This window comes from Dioscorea cayenensis, chromosome 12, assembly GCF_009730915.1.
Source record: "Dioscorea cayenensis subsp. rotundata cultivar TDr96_F1 chromosome 12, TDr96_F1_v2_PseudoChromosome.rev07_lg8_w22 25.fasta, whole genome shotgun sequence".
NCBI lineage: Eukaryota > Viridiplantae > Streptophyta > Magnoliopsida > Dioscoreales > Dioscoreaceae > Dioscorea > Dioscorea cayenensis.
The window spans coordinates 2,472-23,444 of NC_052482.1; the positions used below are offsets into that span (position 1 = coordinate 2,472).

The window sequence follows — 20,973 nt, forward strand, 5'->3', positions numbered from 1 at the left end:
AGTTATGTGAAACCTAGCTTTTAGTGCATGTTGCTTGCCTTTTTTATTATTCCAACATAATGATATTGTTTATCTTCCATGTGAAGTTATGCTCACTTGAGTTTGATATTCACCATCTTTTATACTATTCGTTATTAGCGGCACCAGAAATTTACGAGCCTTATGTGTGGGATATGCTCGTAGTTAATTATATGAAATAATGTCTTGAGTTCAAGGTGTAGATTCAATATTTCTTCTTTATGTTATGATTGTCCACTAAATGTGTAGGATTTAAAAATATTCTTCTATGGTCATGTTTATGCTTTTCGTTGAAGTGTCTTTTGATGTAAATGTAGGTCAATGGCTAGGGTGACCCACACAAAAGTAGCAGTTGACCATAGTCTTAGCCTTGATCTAAGGCTTTTTGAGTATCACATGATATTGCATTAAACCTACCCAAAGCGAAGAAGTTCACTTAATATGAGCTCAATTAGTTTTTTATGCTAACATGGTTTTAAAGAACTGTTTGTTGGTTTTATTTATGACCATAAACTAGCTAGTTATTTGTCACATTGTTTGGCCGCATGGTTTTGCCATAATTTTCATGAACTTTATCATTGTTAAGATTTGGTTTGAACTTAAATGGGGGTCATTTGCTCAACCTAAATTTACACGTTTTCAGGGTGTTCTGTCCAATATGTATGTGTGGTTGATCATGCTTTATACACTTGTATGAAAATAGTCATTGGTTATTTCACAACTTTGTGATTGTGGTACATAATTTGAAGAACTTGATTATTTACCCATTACTTTTTGATCATATGTGAGTATTATTATCTCTTTGAATATAAGGTTTATTAAGCATTAATAGTCAATAGTTATTTCTTGGTTTAATAAAGAATTTCATGTTTTTGCTTTCTCATAACATTTTACTTTTCTTTTATTTTGTGGATGAAATATATTGAGGAGATATTTATAAGAAATTTGGTGCAGTTTATTGTCTAAGACTTTACTACTAATATAGATGATTTGTGTTGACTTATTATTCATTGTTTATTATCAATGATAGCTTGATGATATCTTTCCATTGACTTTGTTCATCACATTGGATAAGGGCTGCATGAAACTGCACCTCACATGAGGGATGTATTTCATGCTCTTAAGTTTTTATTTGACAGCTCTTAAATGAATTGCTTTCATCATTTACAACCACCAACTCGAAATTCAATTTTTTTCTGGTCTCCAAGTGGTTATCAGAAATCTATATAAGGAAATATGCCTGGAACTTGTGTTAAAGGTGAGACTTCAGAAGATGAATTTCTTGTTCCTATAAGTAGCTATGATTGTTTAAAAATATTGTAACATATATCTTTCTTCAAGATTTAGAACATGTATGCACAATTGCTTTGTTGATAATTGTCATTCAGACCAACATATTGAATTTTAAAATTTTTGTTCTAGATATTCTAATTTTTTGATGTGATACGATTTCGGGCCTCATTGGATTCCAATTTATGTGTAATGTGAACAAAACAAATATGTGATATTACTTTGATTTCCTAAAACCTTATTGAATATTGAATATAAACCATCAATATTTCTTGTGCACCGTGAGTCTTAGTTGGTATTTGGGCTACGTGGTGTTTTATGGAATTTTATTGTTTCTTTAGTTTGTTGTATGTGTGTCTTGAGTTATTTTTTTAGTTTGTTTTATGTGTGTCTTGAGTTCTGAAACTTAGCTAAAAAAACCTGTTAATTTTCTTTTTAGTCAATCTTTTATGATTGATCAAATTAGACAGCTTCTAGTGCATATATGTTTTGCAATACAATGTAATGTTTCTTTGTTATGTTTGTTGTGTTTGTTATCTTTTTAGCATACTGAGCTTTAATTTTCTTCAAATGCTTGGGCTTTAGGGTGTAGATAGATTTTTGCTTTGATGGTTATTTCCATCTTATTTTTGAAAGATAAGAATTTTGATATATAATGGTTTTGGTATTTTTAGTTCTTTCATAGCTTAATTTATCTATATCATTGAAACTTCACCAAAAATTCAATTTTTTTATTAATGAATTTTAAGTTAATTTGCTTGTTTCCCGTTAAATGTCTCATCTCTCGCAAAGATTGAAATGTTTTTGTCATACTTACAGCATCTTAATAGTTGTCTTATAAATATTAAATCTTTAATGCTACAAATACATTATATTACTGTGAAGGAGATATTTAAAAACAATAGATCTCCATTGAAAAGTAGAAGGATCTCTCTTTTGTAACTATACATAGAACTATTAGAGTAAATTAGATCCTGTTATTTAATGATGCTTAATAGGCTATATAACTCAAGTGTCTGTAATGGTCTAATTTCCATCAAATTTCTCGTCTCCTCACAAAAATTGAAGTGTTTCTATCATATTAGCAGCAGCATAATAGTTGTCATGTAAATATTAAATGTCTTTTAATACTCCAAGTAGTTTACTAACATTATATATTGTGAAAGAGTTTTTTAAAACCAAAAGATCTCTAATGAAAATTAGAAGGATCCTTTTTTCCTTAGCAATATCTAAATTCAAAAGAGTAATTTAGATCCTGTTATTTAATGATTTTCAATAGGCTATTGAGAGCAAGTGTGTCTAAAAAAACCCTAATCATAATTTGGTTGTTGTCTTTCTTATGTGTAACCTGCCTCCTTCTCAAGTGAGTGATGGATGAAGGAAACTAAGATCGACAGAGAAGAAAATCTCAAAGAGGGAGCAACCATTTTAGTTTTGCATTTCACCTCTCTCTCCTCTCTATCCACTAAGGGGTGTAAGGAATCTCACGGTTGCCATTGATTTCTCATTTATCACCAAGTTGGAGTGCATCTTCAAATTTGAAGGTTATACTAGTGGGGGTTTCAGGTTTATGTGTGTGCGAGTGAGAATTTCAGGAAGACACTCGATAATCCCTTCCTTCTTTTTATAATATGGGGTTTTAGAACACTTGGTTTCCACTTCTTTCCGAAATTGCGATTTTAAGTTTATGCTAGTTTAAAGACTAGGATTTTGATTTTTGGTTTTTAGTGTATAATGGTTTAGGGAATAGGGTTTCAGCCTTGGGCCTTAAAGTTATACTGGTTTACGAATTAGGTCAGCCTGACTTTATGGATTTACTGGCTTAAAGATTTGGATTTGGGGGTTGGGTTATATGGTTATACTTGCCTTAAATGCAAGATTTTCTACTGTTCTTTATGTTTTATTTCTTTGGCTTGATTCTTGGGTGGATATGAAAATGTTATGATATTTAGTAATGTGATAATTGATTTATTTCTTAAATGAACGATGTTCTTGTTTTTGGTTTTTCATATTTAGTAATGTGATAATTGATTTATTTCTTAAATGAACGATATTCTTATTTTTGGTTTTTCATAGTTTAAAGTTTGATCTTTTGTTGAAAAGGAATTGGTTTTCTTTTTTTTGACATATGGTCAGTTTAGTGAGGGCTGGTTATTTAACTTTACACATCCTCATGACATTTTCTACGCATCCTTATGACAGTTTCTACCTATAGTTGCATTTTAAATGTTAATTGTATAATCTCCACAACAGTGCTGGTTTAATATGGAGATTCATGTTTTGTGGTTGTAATGCTTTTCAATTGTTAACTAATGACTTCTTGGAGATTGACATATTTTAATCTTTGTTCTAAGCCACATCTTAATGTGTACAACAAACCATATTTTATTTATGTTTTGTACTATAATATTCAATAATTCAATCATCATCCTAATTAGCTTATGCTCCATATATAGATGCAATACTGTGTGTGGAATAAATTGATTACTTAGTCTATTTAAGTACGAGAGTTATTATATTGGATTATTGATGGATCATCTTGTGGTGTAAAGTGTGCCCTCTAAAATGTTTGCAAACCTGTAAGAAGGATCCAAGAGGCTAATTTTGCCTGAATAGATAGGTAAACTTTAATATTTGTTGGTTTTGTTTTATTCAATTCTCAATGCTATTGTTTCAAAAAATTCATTATTGCTGGTATTATGCCTTGTGATCAAATGTGGTTCAAGTTTAACTTGTTTTACTTCAACGGATGCTGTGTTACTAGTTATATCATGCCATTTAATCAAGGCCGATCTCTAAATTGTGTTATGATCTAGTTTAATCTGAGTTCTGAAAACCAATCATCCTATTACCTCTGGCTTCATATTGCATAATATTAAGAATTGGTTTCGTATGCCAATTGAGTTACCTAAATATTTATTGGATTTTTAGTCAATTTTCTTTATTTGTCCTTGAATTGTAGAGTTTCTTACTTGCCATGTTGGTCAAATTTCTATGCTTTGTATGGTAATATAGTTGTGCTTATGATATTCAACAACCTTTTTCTATGCTCTTTTGAATGGTGATGAAATTGCAAGTACTAGTGTTATTCTTAATCAATTATAGGCTCTAACTTGATGTTTCAATAATATTCCCATCCCCTTTTTTTTTCTTTGACATGAACTTAAGAAGCTACTGTTGCCCATTTCCTTACGTATTTCATAATTAACTTCTTTTTTTTTCTCTCATTAGCTAAAATACTTAAATATGTAATTGCTAGTAAATTTTTTTCACCTATTGGTAAATATTTGGGATAACATAATTCTATTATCTACCTATCATATGATAATTTATGTTGTGTGCTTAAAGTTGCTTTTCCTATATATCCATGTTTTGAAATGAAAGGATAGTTTATTCTAATGCTCATTTATGTTTCTATTATCGATTATATTACTGGGATCACATAAGACATGCATGAATTTCTTGTTTTGAATTACATGCTGCAGCAATATCGAATTCCTTCTGCTGTGTGTCTGCTCACTTGCTCGTACATATTTATTCAGCTTGATATTTTTATTATTGTAATTGAAGGTGCATACTCTTTTTGTACCCATTACATGCTTTATTTAAAGTCTTAAATTACAAGATTTGGGTTCAAGTTTGTTGTATTATGCATTATCCTCTGTAATCTTCAATTTCAGAATGTCGTGACATCTTGACAAATCATGTTTCATCATAATCATGCACATGCTTATTATTGGTTCATTATGAATGGATGACCCATTACGCATTTTGTTTGTGAAAATCCAGACCTAGCTATGATTGCCTTCCTCAATATAATATAGTGTGAGTAGGAGTTTCTTCTTGGTGTTGTATTTAAATAAGATGTTATTTTTGTTTTCCGATTGTTTTCTTACAATTCTAGTTGGTTTTTGGATATTTGAAGGGATTTATGGCCTCATGAATATATATATATATATATATATATTTGAAGTTGTTTCTTGTCTGTTGCTCCATTGCTTCTCCAATTGACTAGGTGGAAGTATTGAACCATACAATGGCTACATTGCTCGCACAATAACTGGTACACCATAGGTGCGTCTTTCCCATCCCTCTCATACTAGGGAATGGTCCTCTCAATGCTCTAATTCACGCACTATACCTACTTTTTGGAACAATTGTATTGTTTTTGTTTTGATTCTAATTGTTTTTAAAATTTTTTATTTCCATTACTTGTTCTATTAGCAAGCATGTTGTAATGTGATTAATGTAGACATCTTGGTTTAATGCATCTTCAATTCTAACCTTTGGTTTTTGAATTTAATTCATCTAGTGTAGATATCCTGATTTAGGCATTAGAATTCCGGCCTTGGGTTTTTGATGTTGTACTTGGGTTTCTTAAATGCGAAATTTTCATGGCTTATTCTTTGTGTTTTATTACTTTGTCTTAATTCTTGGGTTGATATGAAAATGTTGTGCTACATGGTAATGTGGTAACTATTTTATTTTATTGGTTTTTCTGAGTTTAAACTTTAGTGTGGTGGTAAGATCATCCACAGAATCAGAATTCAGAGCTATTGCTTAAGGATTGTGTGAGCTACTATAGCTGAAGATTATCTTAGATGACTTGAGTACTATGTCAGAAGGTCTTATGAAGCTCAATGAGTCAGCAATCAATATTGTTCATAATCTTGTACAACACGAAATGACAGCATATTGAAATTGACGGACATTTGGGAGGAAGCATTAGTGTGTATGTCCTATGTTCCATCAGAGTATCAATTAGTGGATGTTCTAAAATAAGGGCTGACTAGTTCAAGTTTATTTGATCTTGTATTCAAGCTGGGAATGGAAAGCATCTGTTCCTCCCTCTGCTTGGAGGGGGTAGTGTCACGGTGTTAATGACCTATAATGGGAAAAAAAAAGGCTAAAATCGTTAGAAGGATCGGCTTGAAATCCCCTGAATAGAAAGATTGAACTAATTCCTGAAATGAAGGGATTCAATTTGAAAGAATTTCAATTTAGGAGTAATTTAGTTTCCTATCATGGGTGAATTAGTTTTTTATTTTTTCTCTTGTAAATACTATATAAGACTATGTCGTATTAATTTATAGCAACTGAAGATTTCAGAATTCTCTTTCCTGTCTCATATTTTTTATTCATTTTATTTTATAAAAGCTACTTTCTGGAACAATCCTATTCATTCTGGTTGGGGTTTTTTTTTACTTGTGTATTCCTGGAACTTGTGCTATTAACAAGCATGCAATGATATGATCAATTTTTTGGTGATACATAGCATGATATTTTTCATGTCATTTATATCTATCGTCTCTATCTTGGGTTAAATAAGCAAAATGTTTAACTTTCTTTGAAAGTAAGTGCATTTTTTTTATTTTGTTCAAGTGTTTATAGTTTGATAAAAGGAATAAGCAATATGATCTGTATCTTTTTCTTTCATCATTTTCTACAGATGGCCATTTTTATTCAAATTCACAAGAAATAAGTTCATTTAGAAATTATACAAGTTTTCTTGGCGTTTTAGTTAATTGAGGTTTGTGTCTTCTGGCAATCACCATTGTAACACTGAAAATCTATATATATATTTCTCTAGTTCGTGTAATTATCACTCTTCCTCTTGACTTCATCTCTGCTACCTTAACTTGATTTATTGCCATTTTAAATTTATATTACTCATATTTTCTAATCTAACTGCATAATATTGGAGAGATATAGATTTATTTTGCATGCATCAACTTTTAGTGAAGTATCAAGCAATGCTGTTAATCATATATGCAAGCACAAAAGCTGACGAATCCCTGTCGTCTGCTTTATAACAAGGAGGTGTGTACCTATGGACCTGATTTCTACCAGAACTCAGATAAGTCTGTAGCTGAGTTCTCAAAATGAAACAGGTGGAAAATAGACCTGTGCAAACTGAAGCTCAATATTTAGCTATGGACAAGTATGGCAGGATCCCTGTGTCTACTTACATGATTAATATAACACTAGCGTTATATATGCTTGCGGAAGTGTTTATTTACCATTTTCCTGTTATTGATGCCATGAAAATCTTTTCTGTTGTAGGTTGTTATATCTAAGTGTTGCCGATATGGATGATGGACTGAATGTAAGGGAGAGAATTTGCTTTGTAAGTGGAAAATTAGTCCTAACAAATCATGTCTATTTAATAACTTTTGCTTTTAAAATCTATGTAATCTTAATACACAATATGTTTAAGTAGAAAGAGTACTGTCATTGCTAATAAATATACTCTCTCCATAACTAGATCCTGGAGGGTCTTCATTTCAATGGGAAATGAATTAATGTGTATGCACTGCTCAGAAAATATCAATGAACAAGGAGATGGAAAAGCTAATACTTTGAAGTAGAGAGAAGGAAGTGATCAAAGTCACACAACTGAGCTGCTAGGTCTTCATGTACTGAAGCCTGGTAATGGAGGCACTTTATTTACCCAAAATGTTCAGCTTCTTTTATCACAGAAGTGTCTGTTATTCTGTTCAGCAGCTATTGAGTGAATGTCCGCTTTGTATGTGTTATTTCTGGATTTATTTTTGTTTGCCAAAGCACCGTTGCTAACAAAGCTTTATGTCTCTATCATTGCAGCTTAACACTATGATGGACTTGGGAAGTGAGGTCCATGATTGTGCTGGTGGGTGGTTTCTTGCTATGCTGGAGAATGAGAGTCTTGTTGATACTTTTGAACAAATGGATGTGGTGACACATCAATCTTTATCAAGGGTGTTATGCAGATCTTACAGACTAGTACATGCACTTCAATGAATCTGGTTTATGTCTTTGACCTGGTGAGCCAATGCATCCTTTGATTTCATTTTTTTTTCTTTGAAAGCTATTTTTGTTACTCATTAGAGGGCTCTAAATAAAATATAGCATACTGTCATGCTAAACTTCATGTTTATGCAGGTCACAGTTGACATTCAGCAGAACAATGGATAAGGATATGAGATGTTTGTTAAAGATGGCTTCTGCAATGAGGCCATGTTTTCAGTTGATCGTCTTCCATATTGAAACACATAAGTGATCCAACTGTTCTTTCTTTTATTCAGAAAAGGGGATAAAACAGATCCGTAATATATATATATATATATATATATATATGAAAGAAACAAGTGCTAACAGATGAAATTTTGACAAATCTAATTTACTAATTAACATGTCATCTTTTGATCAGTCTTCATGTTATACAGAAAGCATAATTATCCATGTGCACTCTGTTGACTTGCACAAATATTAAAGTGCCTTGTATTATCTTTATTCTAGGCTTGAAGTAGCAAAACTTCTTTTTTAAGTATATTTAGAGGATACTATTACTAGTCCTGCTGACAACAAGGCAAATATACCTACGGCTATCTAGCAATAAAGTAGTAACGATAAGTTCATAACTGGAAAACTGTATGGAGGCTGCACACTCACTGCTGAGTTTTCAAGAACATAATAATATGCAAGTGCATAATTTGCCATTTCCATTTCTCAAATGATAATGCTTTCTCCTTTTACAGGATTATGTTGTGCACAATTGCTAGCACTGTAAAGTGTTTTTTTTGTTGTACATCACATGCCAAGTTTCCCATTTTATTTATCTCATCTAAGTTAGTTGTGTGCCATTATCAATTCTTTTTTATTTGTCTGCCCAGATATGATCTATTGTATTTTTCTAATATTTCTTTGAGAACCAGGACAGTTCTTGTTTTATTTTCTTTAACATTTGCTGAGAAGAAGTTGAAAATAAAGATTTTATTAGAATACTTGAAATCAGCAGTTATTATCAGAATTAGATGACCTTGGTGGATGAGCTAGATCAATTTTTAATATATTGGTATGAAGCCAGATGTACATATTTATGATATTAGATATCTAGAAAGAACAGAATACTATGTGCAGGAGTTTGTTGAATCTGAAATAATTGCATCCTTAATGATGTGCAATACCAAGGCTCCCGTTCTCTCCATCATCAATTTCAGGCCGGATGAGGTCTCCCATCCCTTCATCAGCTCAGTCTTTCTTTGCTCCAGCCCTAAAGCAATAAATGTAATACCCCAATCAGATTGGAAGCGGCCCAAAAAGAAAGCGAATTAGGATGGCGCTGTTCCGGCCTTAATAGGTTGGTTTCTCTCTTTCCTTCTTTCTTTCTTTCTATAAGTGTTCTTGTCCCTATGTCTTTCTTCCTTTGAATTATCATAGCTTTCCCTTCTTTTCTTTTTGTGCAAATTTCATAGCTTTCAATGTTAAGCAGTAAACAATTATATGTTAATGCTGTGGTTAACTTGATTTGGTTATTTGATAATTCATATATAGCATTTCAATAGGCCAGTAAAGGAAACTTAGCACATAGCTAGAATGGCTAGAGATTATTTATCACGGTGTCATCACATTCGTTTGAAGTTGATGAGAGGAAGCATTTTTGCAAATGTGGAGCCACATTTTCACCACCTTCCTCTGAAGTTGATGAGAAGAAGCATGTTTGTGTCTGTGAGGGCTTAAGGGTGCATAGGCTACCAGGTTGTTATCTTCTTCTTCTTCTTCTTCTTCTTCTTCTTCTTCTTCTTATGCTTCTTTCTTCTTTAGTTCTCCATTTCTTCTTCTTGTTCCAGTGAATGTTCTTACTCTCCTCTTTCTGCTACTCTTCCTTTTGCTTCATGTTCTTCATTTTTTGTTCATGTTTTTGTTATGCACCGTATGTATGTTCTTCTAAAATTTTGGTTTTTACCCGCTCAACAATTTTTAACTTCTTTTTTCTCTTTTCATTCCCTTTTTGTGCTTGTGTATCAAAATTTACATTTATATAAAAATTATTAAATTTACATTCTCTCATCTTTTTTCTCTTTATTTTCTTCTTTGAAAGGATCATTTCATTTTTAAATTTTTTCTTACAATACATGTTTCTAGAACTATATTGTCTAAAAAATGTCTTTTCTCCTTTTTCAAAAAAAAAAATTCCCTTGTTTGGGTAATTCTTGTAATACAAAAGTTTTACCATTTTAACATTTTTTTTTTTGAATAAGCCCATGCTTATTTTTTTAATGATTTTCTATAATTTAAGTTAATTTATACAAAACAAAAAACTAATCCGGCTTACTTTTTTGTCCCTTTCAAGTATTAGGGCTGTTTGATTTTTTTGAAAAATTCTTTCTTTAATAGTTTGTTCCTAATCTTTCACTTATAAGTCCTGTCATATCTAGTTATTAAAATTATTGATATGGTTTTTTCTAGTTATAACTTATAACTGATTACATATACATATATATATATATATATATATATATATATATATATATATATATATATAGATATATATGTCAAGCTGTAATGTTATTTAATTGGACATATGTAGGTTGTTCTTATAAGTAAATTAGGTAACTATTTTCTTATAGGTAAATTAGGTAACTATGAAGCCTGCCTAAGGTATTTACTTATAAACTAGGTAGTCAAATCGAGATTCGAATCGTGAATCGAAATTCTAAATTTGTGAATCGAGAATCGTGAATCGAATCGTAAGATTCGGTTCAACATTTCAAAATCATATATATATATATATATATATGAGTATATCAAAAAAAAATAAAAAATAAAAATTCTAAGTCATGTATTAAACATGAACTAGTTTGGAAGACTGGGGATACTCTGGCCTGAACCCTCCTGCACCACGACATGCTGAAAATCCACCTGCAGAACATGATCCACAACACCCGCGGCAAGTTCCACAGCCCGCAGACAATTTCGTGTGCATTATGACTGCCCTCAACACCATTTCTGCTGAACAACAAGCACAGAGGCCTATTCTGAATCAACTTCAGCAGCAAACCAACTTGATCTATAAATGGCTAGTCGGGCAAGGCCACTTTTTTCCTTCGTAGTAATCCGATCAGTTCCACCCTCCCCATTTGCTTGCTTTTTATTAACTTCTTAACATTGAGGACAATGCAAAAAGTAGGCCTGGGGGAGTTAGTTTGCCAGTAGAGTAGTTGCTTCCTTTCATGCATCCTTTCATGCACTCTTGCATTTGCATATTTATCTTGAATTTAAAAAAAAAAAAACAATGAAACAAAAACAAAAAGACTCTAGCCATCAGAAATCTTATGATGATTTTTTTAGCATGACACAAAAAAGGGCATGGGATAGTTGTTGTTATCTAATAGTGATTTCACTGTACATCTTGCATTTGCATGAGCTTAACTTTACTAATCTCATTGTTTGTGATCTTGCATTTTAATTTAGTACATACATTTGCAATGGACTCTTTTTGAGATTTTGTGACCCCATAGCATTCTCTTTGCCTAAGTTAAGTTCTCAAATAAGAGGAAAATGATATAGGTGATCTTCTGAATTTGGAATTGAGGTCAATGGCAGCACTCCTCTGTTTTCATGGGCTATTCGCTATCGAAATATGAGTGCGTCTATGTAGGATTGTAACAAGTAGAAGGATGGCTCTTGTGCCTAACCCGCATGTGCACCTTTCAAAAAAAAAAATCACCACGTTCTACGTTAGTCGGACAAAGAATTGAAAATCTGAAAAGAAAAAAAAATAACAATAAAAATAAAAAAATAATGGTGATTGAAGTGTTAATGAAATCCTATTGATCCCTCTAATAAGCAATTTGGCTAATGGATTGTGTATGGGAATTCCATGAGGTCTCTATGATCTATTGCATCTATATAACCTGTCTTAAAATTCAAGGCCACTTGCATGTGAGGTGAATCGATTTCTTTTGCAATGCTTATGTACAGTTTGTACTGTGACAGACGATCAACTACTTTATGACTTTTATGAACTCTCTTTATAATTATGCTTGTGTCCTGTGCAAAATAGTGCCATCATCTGATTTCTGTATTCTCCCTTTGTCATGTTGTTTAATAATAACATTGCTTGAGAGCAAGCAAGAATTCAGGCTTGGGAAAGTTTGTTGTACTTACAAATTGCATTGTTAACCTCATGCATTTAGCTAATAATCATGCATTTTCCCTAGTCTTCATAATGATTTCCCCTCTCTTTTCGTACAAACTACTCTCTTTAGTTGTTTTGATTGTAGAAAGCTGGAATTGACTGAGAAACCCTGGAGACTGTGAAGATACACAACTTGTCTGTGGTCTGCGAGAAGTACTTGTGGTCTGTAAAGTTATCTGGGGCCCAGTTTCTATCTCTGACTATAAAAAAGACCAAGAAAGTGGTTTGAGGGCAAGAAAGGCAGGGAGAAAAGGGACTAGTGGCTGAAAAATAAGAAAGGAAGTTCTGAAGACTTTGAAGGAGGCTAGAAAAGGAAAGGAGAGCCAGGAATTTCAAGAACACATCCTTGTAGACATTATAGGGAGTCCTCTCAGCCTTGTTATGCTGTATTTTGCAGAACTTTTACTCTTTCTATTTTTCTTTGTAATTGAGACAATATGTGTGTAAAACCTTTCTTAGGTTTGGGGTTAGCCCAAGGTGGTGATTGTTTGATGTGTTGATTCTTTTTGTATGGATCCTTCGTGCTTAAAGATAGATTTCTTGAGTTGATTTCTGATTTAAGTTACACAGCTTGTGATTGTGAAAGCATTGCTTACTTATGTTAGAGATCTAAGTTAACTGAAAGGGTAACTTGGGTCTTGGAACCTCTTAAATCATCCTGAATCTACTGAAAGGTAATTCTTGAGGGTTTATCACTTAATCACCGTTCATATTAGAGTTTCGAAAGAGGTTTATCAACCACAAAAGTAGGAGATAACCTTAATCAAAACCAACTTGTTATCTCTTGAAAGAGAGTAACAAGTAGCTTAGGATTAACACCCTTTACAACTAGTCTAGATCCAACACATCATTCCTTTACAACTTGTGGTAAGTTCCCAAACCTAAGTTCATCTAAACCTGAATTATAATCCACAGTCTTGCATCCATGTAGCCGTGATTGCGTTTTATTTCCTGCTACTTGTAGTTCCTACTTTCCACCTTTTTAATTGTCTAGATAACCCATGGTTGCAATAGATTGGTAATCATACTTGGTCTTCGTGGGATCGATACTTTATTACTACTTGGCAAAGCCGTGCGCTTGTGGTTGTGCAACACAAAGGACTCTCTTTGCTGGAATCTCCAAAGGAAGACTTGGACTCTACAAAGACTTCTTTTTTTGTTCCATTGTCTGCAAACTTTGAAAACTATTCAGATTCTTCATGTTTTTCTTTTCCAAATTGTTCTTCTGCTATCAGTTCTATCTCAATGTTGTGGCATAACATATTAGGCCACTTACCTTTTCATAAAATAAAGCAATCATCTTTGCTAAATTTTGGGAATGATATGAATTCAATTACTCTGTGTGAAATATGTCCACAAGCCAAGCAACATAAACTGCCTTTTCCTAGAAGCATTATCCATTCAACTACAATTTTTGATCTAGTCCGCATTAATACATGGGGTCCCTATCATACTTCAACACCAGAAGGGTGTAGATATTTTCTAACCATAGTAGATTTTAGTAGAGCTACTTAGACTTTTCTCCTTACAACTACAAATGATGCTATGTCTATTTTGAGGAATTTTATCTTGATGGTAGAAACACAATTTCAAACTAGAGTCAAGCAAATTAGATCAGATAATGCTATGGAGTTAGGAAGTGGGACATTTCTAAAGTCATTCTTTGCTGAATAAGGAATTATCCATCAAACTACCTGTGTACATACTCCTCAACAAAATGGAGTTGTTGAGAGGAAACATAAGCATCTTTTAGAAACCTTTAGAGCTCTTCTTTTCCAATCTAAGTCGCCTCTAAAATTCTAGGGTGAATGCATTCTAACAGCCACTTACTTGATAAATAGGTTTCCTTCTAAAATTTAAAATAACAAAACCCCTTTTGAAATGCTTTTTGGTAGATAACTTGAGTTACAACACCTAATAACCTTTGGGTGTTTGTGCTTTGTGACTAATGAAAAAAAACATAGAGACAAATTCCAACCCAAAGCATTTCCTTCAGTTTTTCTTGGGTATTCTTTGGCAAAAAAGGGTACAAAGTTCTCATCGTTCATACTCAACAAGTAGTTGTCTCATGCAATGTTATTTTTCATGAGACAATTTTTCCTTTTCATTCCAAATTTCAAACTCTCAACTCATTTTTTCACTTGCCAAGTGTAGTGCAAGAAAACACAAATGCTGAATTTTTGCAGAATCATTCTCTCAATGATCCTTCCATTATTACTCCACCAAATAACATACCCTTTACTAATACAACTAAGGCTTTAATTTCCAGAAAATCAAGTATAGTCCATAAAACTCCTTCCTATCTCAAGCCAAGGCTAGTTCTGAACACAATCATAATTTTCCTTCTTGTTCAGCCAATTGTTCTCATACATTTACAAATTCTTTTCTACTTCCTGAACATGTTAGTTTTTCGAGTCTACAATGCCAAAATCAAAAAATGCTTGCACTACTAACAAATTTACATGAGCCACAAACCTATAAAGAGGCTTCAGTTGATCCAAATTGGCAAGTAGCTATGCAAAAGGAGTTTGAAGCCCTTGAAGCCAATAAAATATGGGAGATTGTTTCTTTGCGTAAAGGAAAGAAACCCATAAGTTACAAATGGGTTTTCAAAATCAAATATAGAACAGATGGGAGTCTTGAGAAACATAGGCTAGGTTGGTAGTAAATGGGTTTACGCAAAAGAAGGGAATTGATTACAATGAAACTTTCTCACCAGTGGTAAAAATGACAACCAATAGGAGTCTTATAGCAGTGGCAGTAAAAAAGAAATGGAGTCTCTTTCAACTGGATCCATGTAGAATTACATGAGGAGATTTATATGAAGACTCTTCCAGGATTGACAGTTGATGATCCAAACCAGGTCTGTAGATTAAAAAAATCACTCTATGGACTAAAACAGGCTTCAAGGCAGTGGTATTCCAAATAAACTGATGCTTTGATATCAAAGGGCTATCAAAACTCAAAGAATGACTATTCCCTATTCTACAAGCAGACAAATGACCAAATTGTATTCCTTGCCATCTATGTAGATGATATTATGATGACTGGTGACAATGAGTCAGAAATGGCTAGTTTGAAAGTTTTCCTTGATCGGCAATTCAAAATCAAAAACCTAGGTTTGTTGCATTACTTTTTATGTGTTGAAGCAATTAAAGAAAGAGATAATCTTATTTTAACTCAAAGGAAATTCACTATGGATTCATTGACAGAATTCAGATGTGATACATTGTCTACAGTTTCAAGTCCTTTAGTAGTTGGACTAAAACTGACTCCTCAAATAGGACAACCACTCAATGATCCCACAGTATTGAATTACCTGACTCACACTCGACCAAATTTGAGTTTTTTTGTTCAACTTTTGAGTTAATTTATGTGAAATCCTCATACTACTCACATGGAGGTTGCTCTACATGTATTGAGATACTTGAAAAATAATCCAAATCAAGGAATTCTTATGAGTTCTAGTGCAAATTATCAAATCCAGGCATTCTATGATTCAGACTAGGCATCCTGCTCTCAAACCAGGCATTCAGTGAGTGGTTTTTACATCACTCTAGGAAGTTCACCAATATCCTGGAAATCCAAAAAACAAGGTATATTTGCTCTATCATCTGCTGAAGTAGAGTATAAGTCAATGCGAAGAGTATGTACAGAATTAGCTTGGCTATTTTTGAGTTCACGGTCCCTTCAATAACACCTGTCCCTCTGAAATGTGACCACCAAGCTACAATTCATATTGCTAAAAATCCTGTATTTCATGAAAGAACAAAACATATCGAATTGGATTGTCATTTTGTTACAGAATAAGTTCAAGGTGGGCAGGTTATCCAAGAACATGTTCCTTCAAAGTTTCAGCTTGCAGACATATTCACTGAGTCCCTTCCTGGTCCACAACATCAATACCTTTTGTCCAAGTTGGGAGTGTCCTAACACACCCTCCAACTTGAGGGAGATGTTGGAGTTCTATGTTTTATTTTAATAAAAAAGTAAGAGAGATTTCATACTTTGCTTTTGAGAAGATGAAAAGAATAAGATGGTTCTCTGTGTTTTCTTTTTTTGGGAAGAGGAGCGGGGCGAACCCACTAGAGACCCCAGGGACGTGCACAAGCCTCGGTGGAACAAGTGGGGACGAGGCCGCGCTCACGTGGGCGCTGGAACCACTCGTACACAACCACTATTCACAACTCCCAGAAATGTGCCCTCAGCCGTGAATCGAACTCTCACCACTCGGTGAGAGCTCTATCGGCGACCCGTATACCAATAGACCCGCAGGTTGTTGGCGGTTCTCTGTGTTTTCTGAAAGTTAGAGGAAGAAGAAGAAGGTGCCATGTCAGCAACCAACTCAGCAGTTAGTTACAATGAGTCTGAAGCCAACTCAGCAGCAAGTGTTTAAGGTGGTTGTTATTACAGTAGGCACGTGTCATTTATTCATTGGATGTATGAGAATTCTGTTATGCCACGTAGGCATTCTATTAAGGTTGTTATCACACGTGAGCAAGGTGTTCTCATACACTACAAAAACAAAGAACATTGTACTGAAAACTCACTTTTGAATTCTCAAAAAAAATTCATCTTTCTCTCAATCTCTCATTCTTTCATTCTCTCATTCTCTGATTTCTTCTTGGATTTCAGTTTGTTTGTAGCTTTTATCTGAAACTAGGATTGAAGATCAAGGCATTGTGGAGTTGCTGATTTGAAGTTGTTTGTCTGGAGTTGATCTGAGTTGCAAATCTCTGGAGGTTGTCAATCTGTGCTGCAAATCTCCAGATATGTGAATTAGAGTGAGTTTTTCTTATCAATCTCACACAGAGAGATGAATTTGGCAGGACCCACAGGATCGAAGATGTGGATCAGCAACTGAGCATCCAGGAAGACTAGCACATATCGCGAACCATTGTGCGGGGAGGGTCACGCCTCCAACCTAGAAGGCAAGGCCGAAGCGGAATTCAGTAGTGTGGTGAGGTCAGAATGAAGAATGGGCTTCCAAGAGTGGATGCATTTGAGGCACGATTAGTTTGGTTGACGGTGGAACTTGTCGTGATCTGATAGTGATGGTTAAGGCCCTTTATTAGTTGCTTTGGGAGACTTGTTGTGGAGCAGGGATGTCAGCGGCCTCTTGCTTCTCTTGTTCTCCTTGTCAGAATAGTCGGAATCAGTGTCCCTGCTCTGGTAAGCGGAACTATTTTCCCATCAAGAAACGTGGAGAGATGAGAGCGGTAGAGCAGAGCAATCGAACGCTGCCTAAGTGAAGACATGCTGTCTTGGATGGGTTGGGCTGAACGTTGCAGTCATGGATTGATTACGATCTGGAATTCAGCCAAAGCCATATAACATGAGGAGGTGGAGATAAGTGGGCCACTGCCAATCCTCAACATCCCGCCAATTCCTTTGCTGAACCACACATTCCTAGTGCAAGCGCGATATAATAAAACATAGATATACTACGGACGACTAGAGCGGCATCTGAATTTTACTGAACCCATGGCCTCTGCCGTAGTGCCTACATCCTTCCAGCTCCTCGTCTCTGGCTCATCGCGCTCTTTCTCTCGTCTGTCACTCTTCCACCAAGCCCTCTTATTTCCAGTCAAGAGAAGTGCCCAGCTGCACGGTGTTCAAAGTAGTGCCGGAGTCCATTGCACAACCGTCAGAACGGCAGCCTCAGAGACGGAGACCAAGAAGAAGAGCAGCTTCGAGCTCCAAACGCTCACCACCTGGTTACTGAAGCAAGAACAGGCTGGGAGCATTGATGCTGAACTCACTATAGTGCTCTCCAGCATATCCATGGCTTGCAAGCAGATCGCATCCCTAGTCCAGAGGGCTGGTATCTCCAACCTCACAGGAGTTCAGGGTGCCGTGAACGTCCAAGGCGAGGATCAGAAGAAGCTCGACGTGGTCTCCAACGAGGTTAGTACAACCAATCCAGGTTCTCCGTCTCCCAGCCCAACGCAGCCCAATCCAATCCAATCCTATTCGATCCAACTATGCCCTTCCATCACCAATTTGCCGCTCATCTATTTGAAAGGCACATAATTAACACAAGTAACAGAATGTGCATACACACATTCTGTGTGTATACACACACGCTAGTATATAGAATCATAAATGGATATCAATTAGTAATATAATTATCCAAATTAACTAAGGGGCATGCAGGTGTTCTCGAATTGCCTGAGGTCCAGCGGAAGGACAGGCATTATCGCATCTGAGGAAGAAGACGTCCCCGTTGCGGTAGAAGAGAGCTACTCGGGGAACTACATAGTGGTCTTCGACCCCCTTGATGGTTCCTCAAACATTGATGCTGCTGTCTCCACGGGCTCCATCTTCGGCATCTACAGCCCCAATGATGAGTGCCTGGCCGATCTCGGTGATGACGCCAATGTTCGTAAATGATATATGTGTACATACATCCACCATAGCTAGTAGCTCATGATAGGAAAAATGATGTCATATATATACATACATGGGCGCAGCTGCTGGATCAAGTGGAACAGAAGTGTGTGGTGAGCGTGTGCCAGCCGGGGAGCAATCTGCTAGCAGCCGGCTACTGCATGTACTCAAGCTCGGTGATATTCGTGTTGACCGTAGGGAATGGTGTGTACGTGTTCACGCTGGACCCCATGTATGGGGAGTTCGTACTGACACAGGAGCAAGTGAAGATACCCAAGGCTGGCAAGATCTACGCCTTCAACGAAGGTAACTACAGGCTGTGGGACGACAAGCTCAAGGCCTATATAGACAGCCTCAAGGACCCCGGGACCAACGGCAAGCCCTACTCGGCACGCTACATTGGGAGTCTTGTGGGTGACTTCCACCGGACCCTGCTCTATGGGGGCATCTATGGCTATCCAAGGGACAAGAAGAGCAAGAATGGCAAACTCCGGTTACTCTACGAGTGCGCGCCCATGAGCTTTATCGTCGAGCAGGCTGGGGGCAAAGGATCTGACGGCCACCAGAGGATCCTCAACATCAAACCCCAAGAGGTACACGTCTATGCATCTCTCTAGTGATTGATTTATGTGTGTATATATGTCCGTGAGATGAGAGCCAATTTTATTATCACTCTGGCCTTAACAAGTTGCTTCATTTCACAGATCCATCAGAGGGTCCCCCTCTTCATTGGCAGTGAGGAGGAGGTGGAGAAACTGGAGAAATTCCTCGCATGAATTTAGTTCCAAGCTTTAATCGATGATTTAAGTTCTTTACTTCAATTCGTAAAGGGCAAGCGCAAATGAAAAACAGGGGCCAGTCCTGCCTAGCTTGTTAAAATACAAATTTGTATGCTTCTTTTCCTCTATCATGCGTTTCCATTGCTTTTTTCCGGCTATCCTCCTCAAATTTAAGTTGGAAAATGAATTATTTGTTTGCATGCCACATTGCTCATAGATGCTCTTAAAATATAGCATCATATCAATGCATGTATGCTAGGACAACAAGATCTCCTAGTAATTGACTACACAGAGCAGACTGCACAGCTCTCGACTGGAGGCTTTCATGCTCAGAGGCTTTAGGTTAGAGCATAAATTTTTTGTTCCTAATTGATTAAGATTTTCATGTTATACCACCTGCATATGCCAAAAGAAGATCGGATTCAAATCAACTTCTCAATTTGATGTGCATTTAAGAAATCTTTAGAAATTTGCCAATAGTTTTTTTTTAAATTTTGAAAATGTATTGAAAAATATGATATATTTGATTTTACGAGGTATTGGGAATTCTAGAATAGCTTGATTCTGAATTGCGGTTAAAATATAGAGCTTAAAATTTGCATTTATAGTCTTTTTTTTTTCAAACACTGATTACTAAAGTTTTTCTAACTTCAACTTTATCAGAACTATTGGATCATACAATTAATATAGCCCCGTTGGATCATGAGATGTTTTTGGGATTGTGGTTTCTCGTTTTAATTTTTCTTCTTGTTGTTGTGCCTTCTAGCCTCTAGGCTTAGATTTGTTTCTTTGCTCCTTTGCTTTTACTTTGGTCAAAATATCAAAAGAACCAAAAATAATGAAAATGTGTAAATATGAAGACCAAAAGGGCAGATCCGTCAATTAGAGAGAGTAAAAAAACAAAAATGTGAAAATACGATGACCAAAAGAGCGGATTTTATATTAGATGGACTAAAAGGGCGGAAAACGCAAAATAGAGGGACCATTTTGATATTTATACCTTGGCCGGCATTTGACCTTACTCGGAACTAGTTTGAAATGCAATGTGTTAATTGAATAGTATGAGAAAGGGCACAGGTCGGCATTTTACCTTACCCGGAACTAGTTTGAACCCTTGAGCTACCACATCAAAGGTCTTAACCAACTGCACTAACATATCTTGATGATTAATTATGGAAATATATATATAATGGTTAGATATCATTTTTAATTCATTATTGACATAAATAAGAACTTCAATGTTCTTAATTGTGGCAAAATAATGAAGACTTGCACTGTATTCTTAATTAGCTGTAAAAAATAATTTTGTGCGTCTTACAGATGTAATATATTGTAAGTAGATATTTAATGTAGGTGGAAACATTCTGGACACAATGAGTTCTTGATTATCGCCATTAAACATTGAAATGCAAGTTTGCTTAGATGATTAAAAATGTGCTCAAGTTTGATAACAAGAAGCAGAAATAAAAAAGTCTTGAAGTTAGTGACTTCTTTACAGACAACATAATGAGTAAAAAACTAACAACCCCTAGGAGT

The 20,973-nt window shown here is 35.2% G+C and overlaps 1 protein-coding gene and 1 long non-coding RNA gene across 3 annotated transcripts; both read left to right on the forward strand.

Annotated features, from left to right (window-relative positions):
• The first annotated feature begins 3,333 nt into the window (after positions 1–3,333).
• Positions 3,334–12,787, forward strand: LOC120273512. 2 transcript variants are annotated; one of them, XR_005540554.1, is made up of 6 exons: positions 3,334–5,382; positions 7,372–7,435; positions 7,574–7,737; positions 7,912–8,111; positions 8,230–9,427; positions 12,354–12,787. It is a non-coding gene; the product is annotated as an uncharacterized LOC120273512 (long non-coding RNA). The 2 variants fall into 2 exon arrangements; XR_005540553.1 differs by lacking the exon at positions 3,334–5,382 and having other exon boundaries at positions 5,389–7,435.
• A 4,919-nt stretch (positions 12,788–17,706) lies between these two features.
• LOC120274068 (fructose-1,6-bisphosphatase, chloroplastic) lies at positions 17,707–19,637 on the forward strand. The gene is made up of 4 exons (XM_039280820.1): positions 17,707–18,175; positions 18,425–18,649; positions 18,742–19,251; positions 19,363–19,637. Exons 1-4 carry the CDS (start codon positions 17,753–17,755, stop codon positions 19,432–19,434), a joined length of 1,230 nt encoding a protein of 409 aa, XP_039136754.1. The 5' UTR covers positions 17,707–17,752; the 3' UTR covers positions 19,435–19,637.
• Positions 19,638–20,973: the final 1,336 nt, after the last annotated feature.

Coding starts and splice junctions, on each gene's coding strand:
- LOC120274068 (XM_039280820.1), top strand. CDS start 17,753: ATGGCCTCTGCCGTAGTGCCTACATCCTTCCAGCTCCTCGTCTCTGGC. Junction 18,176..18,424: donor TCGACGTGGTCTCCAACGAG/GTTAGTACAACC, acceptor AGGGGCATGCAG/GTGTTCTCGAATTGCCTGAG. Junction 18,650..18,741: donor ATCTCGGTGATGACGCCAAT/GTTCGTAAATGA, acceptor ACATGGGCGCAG/CTGCTGGATCAAGTGGAACA.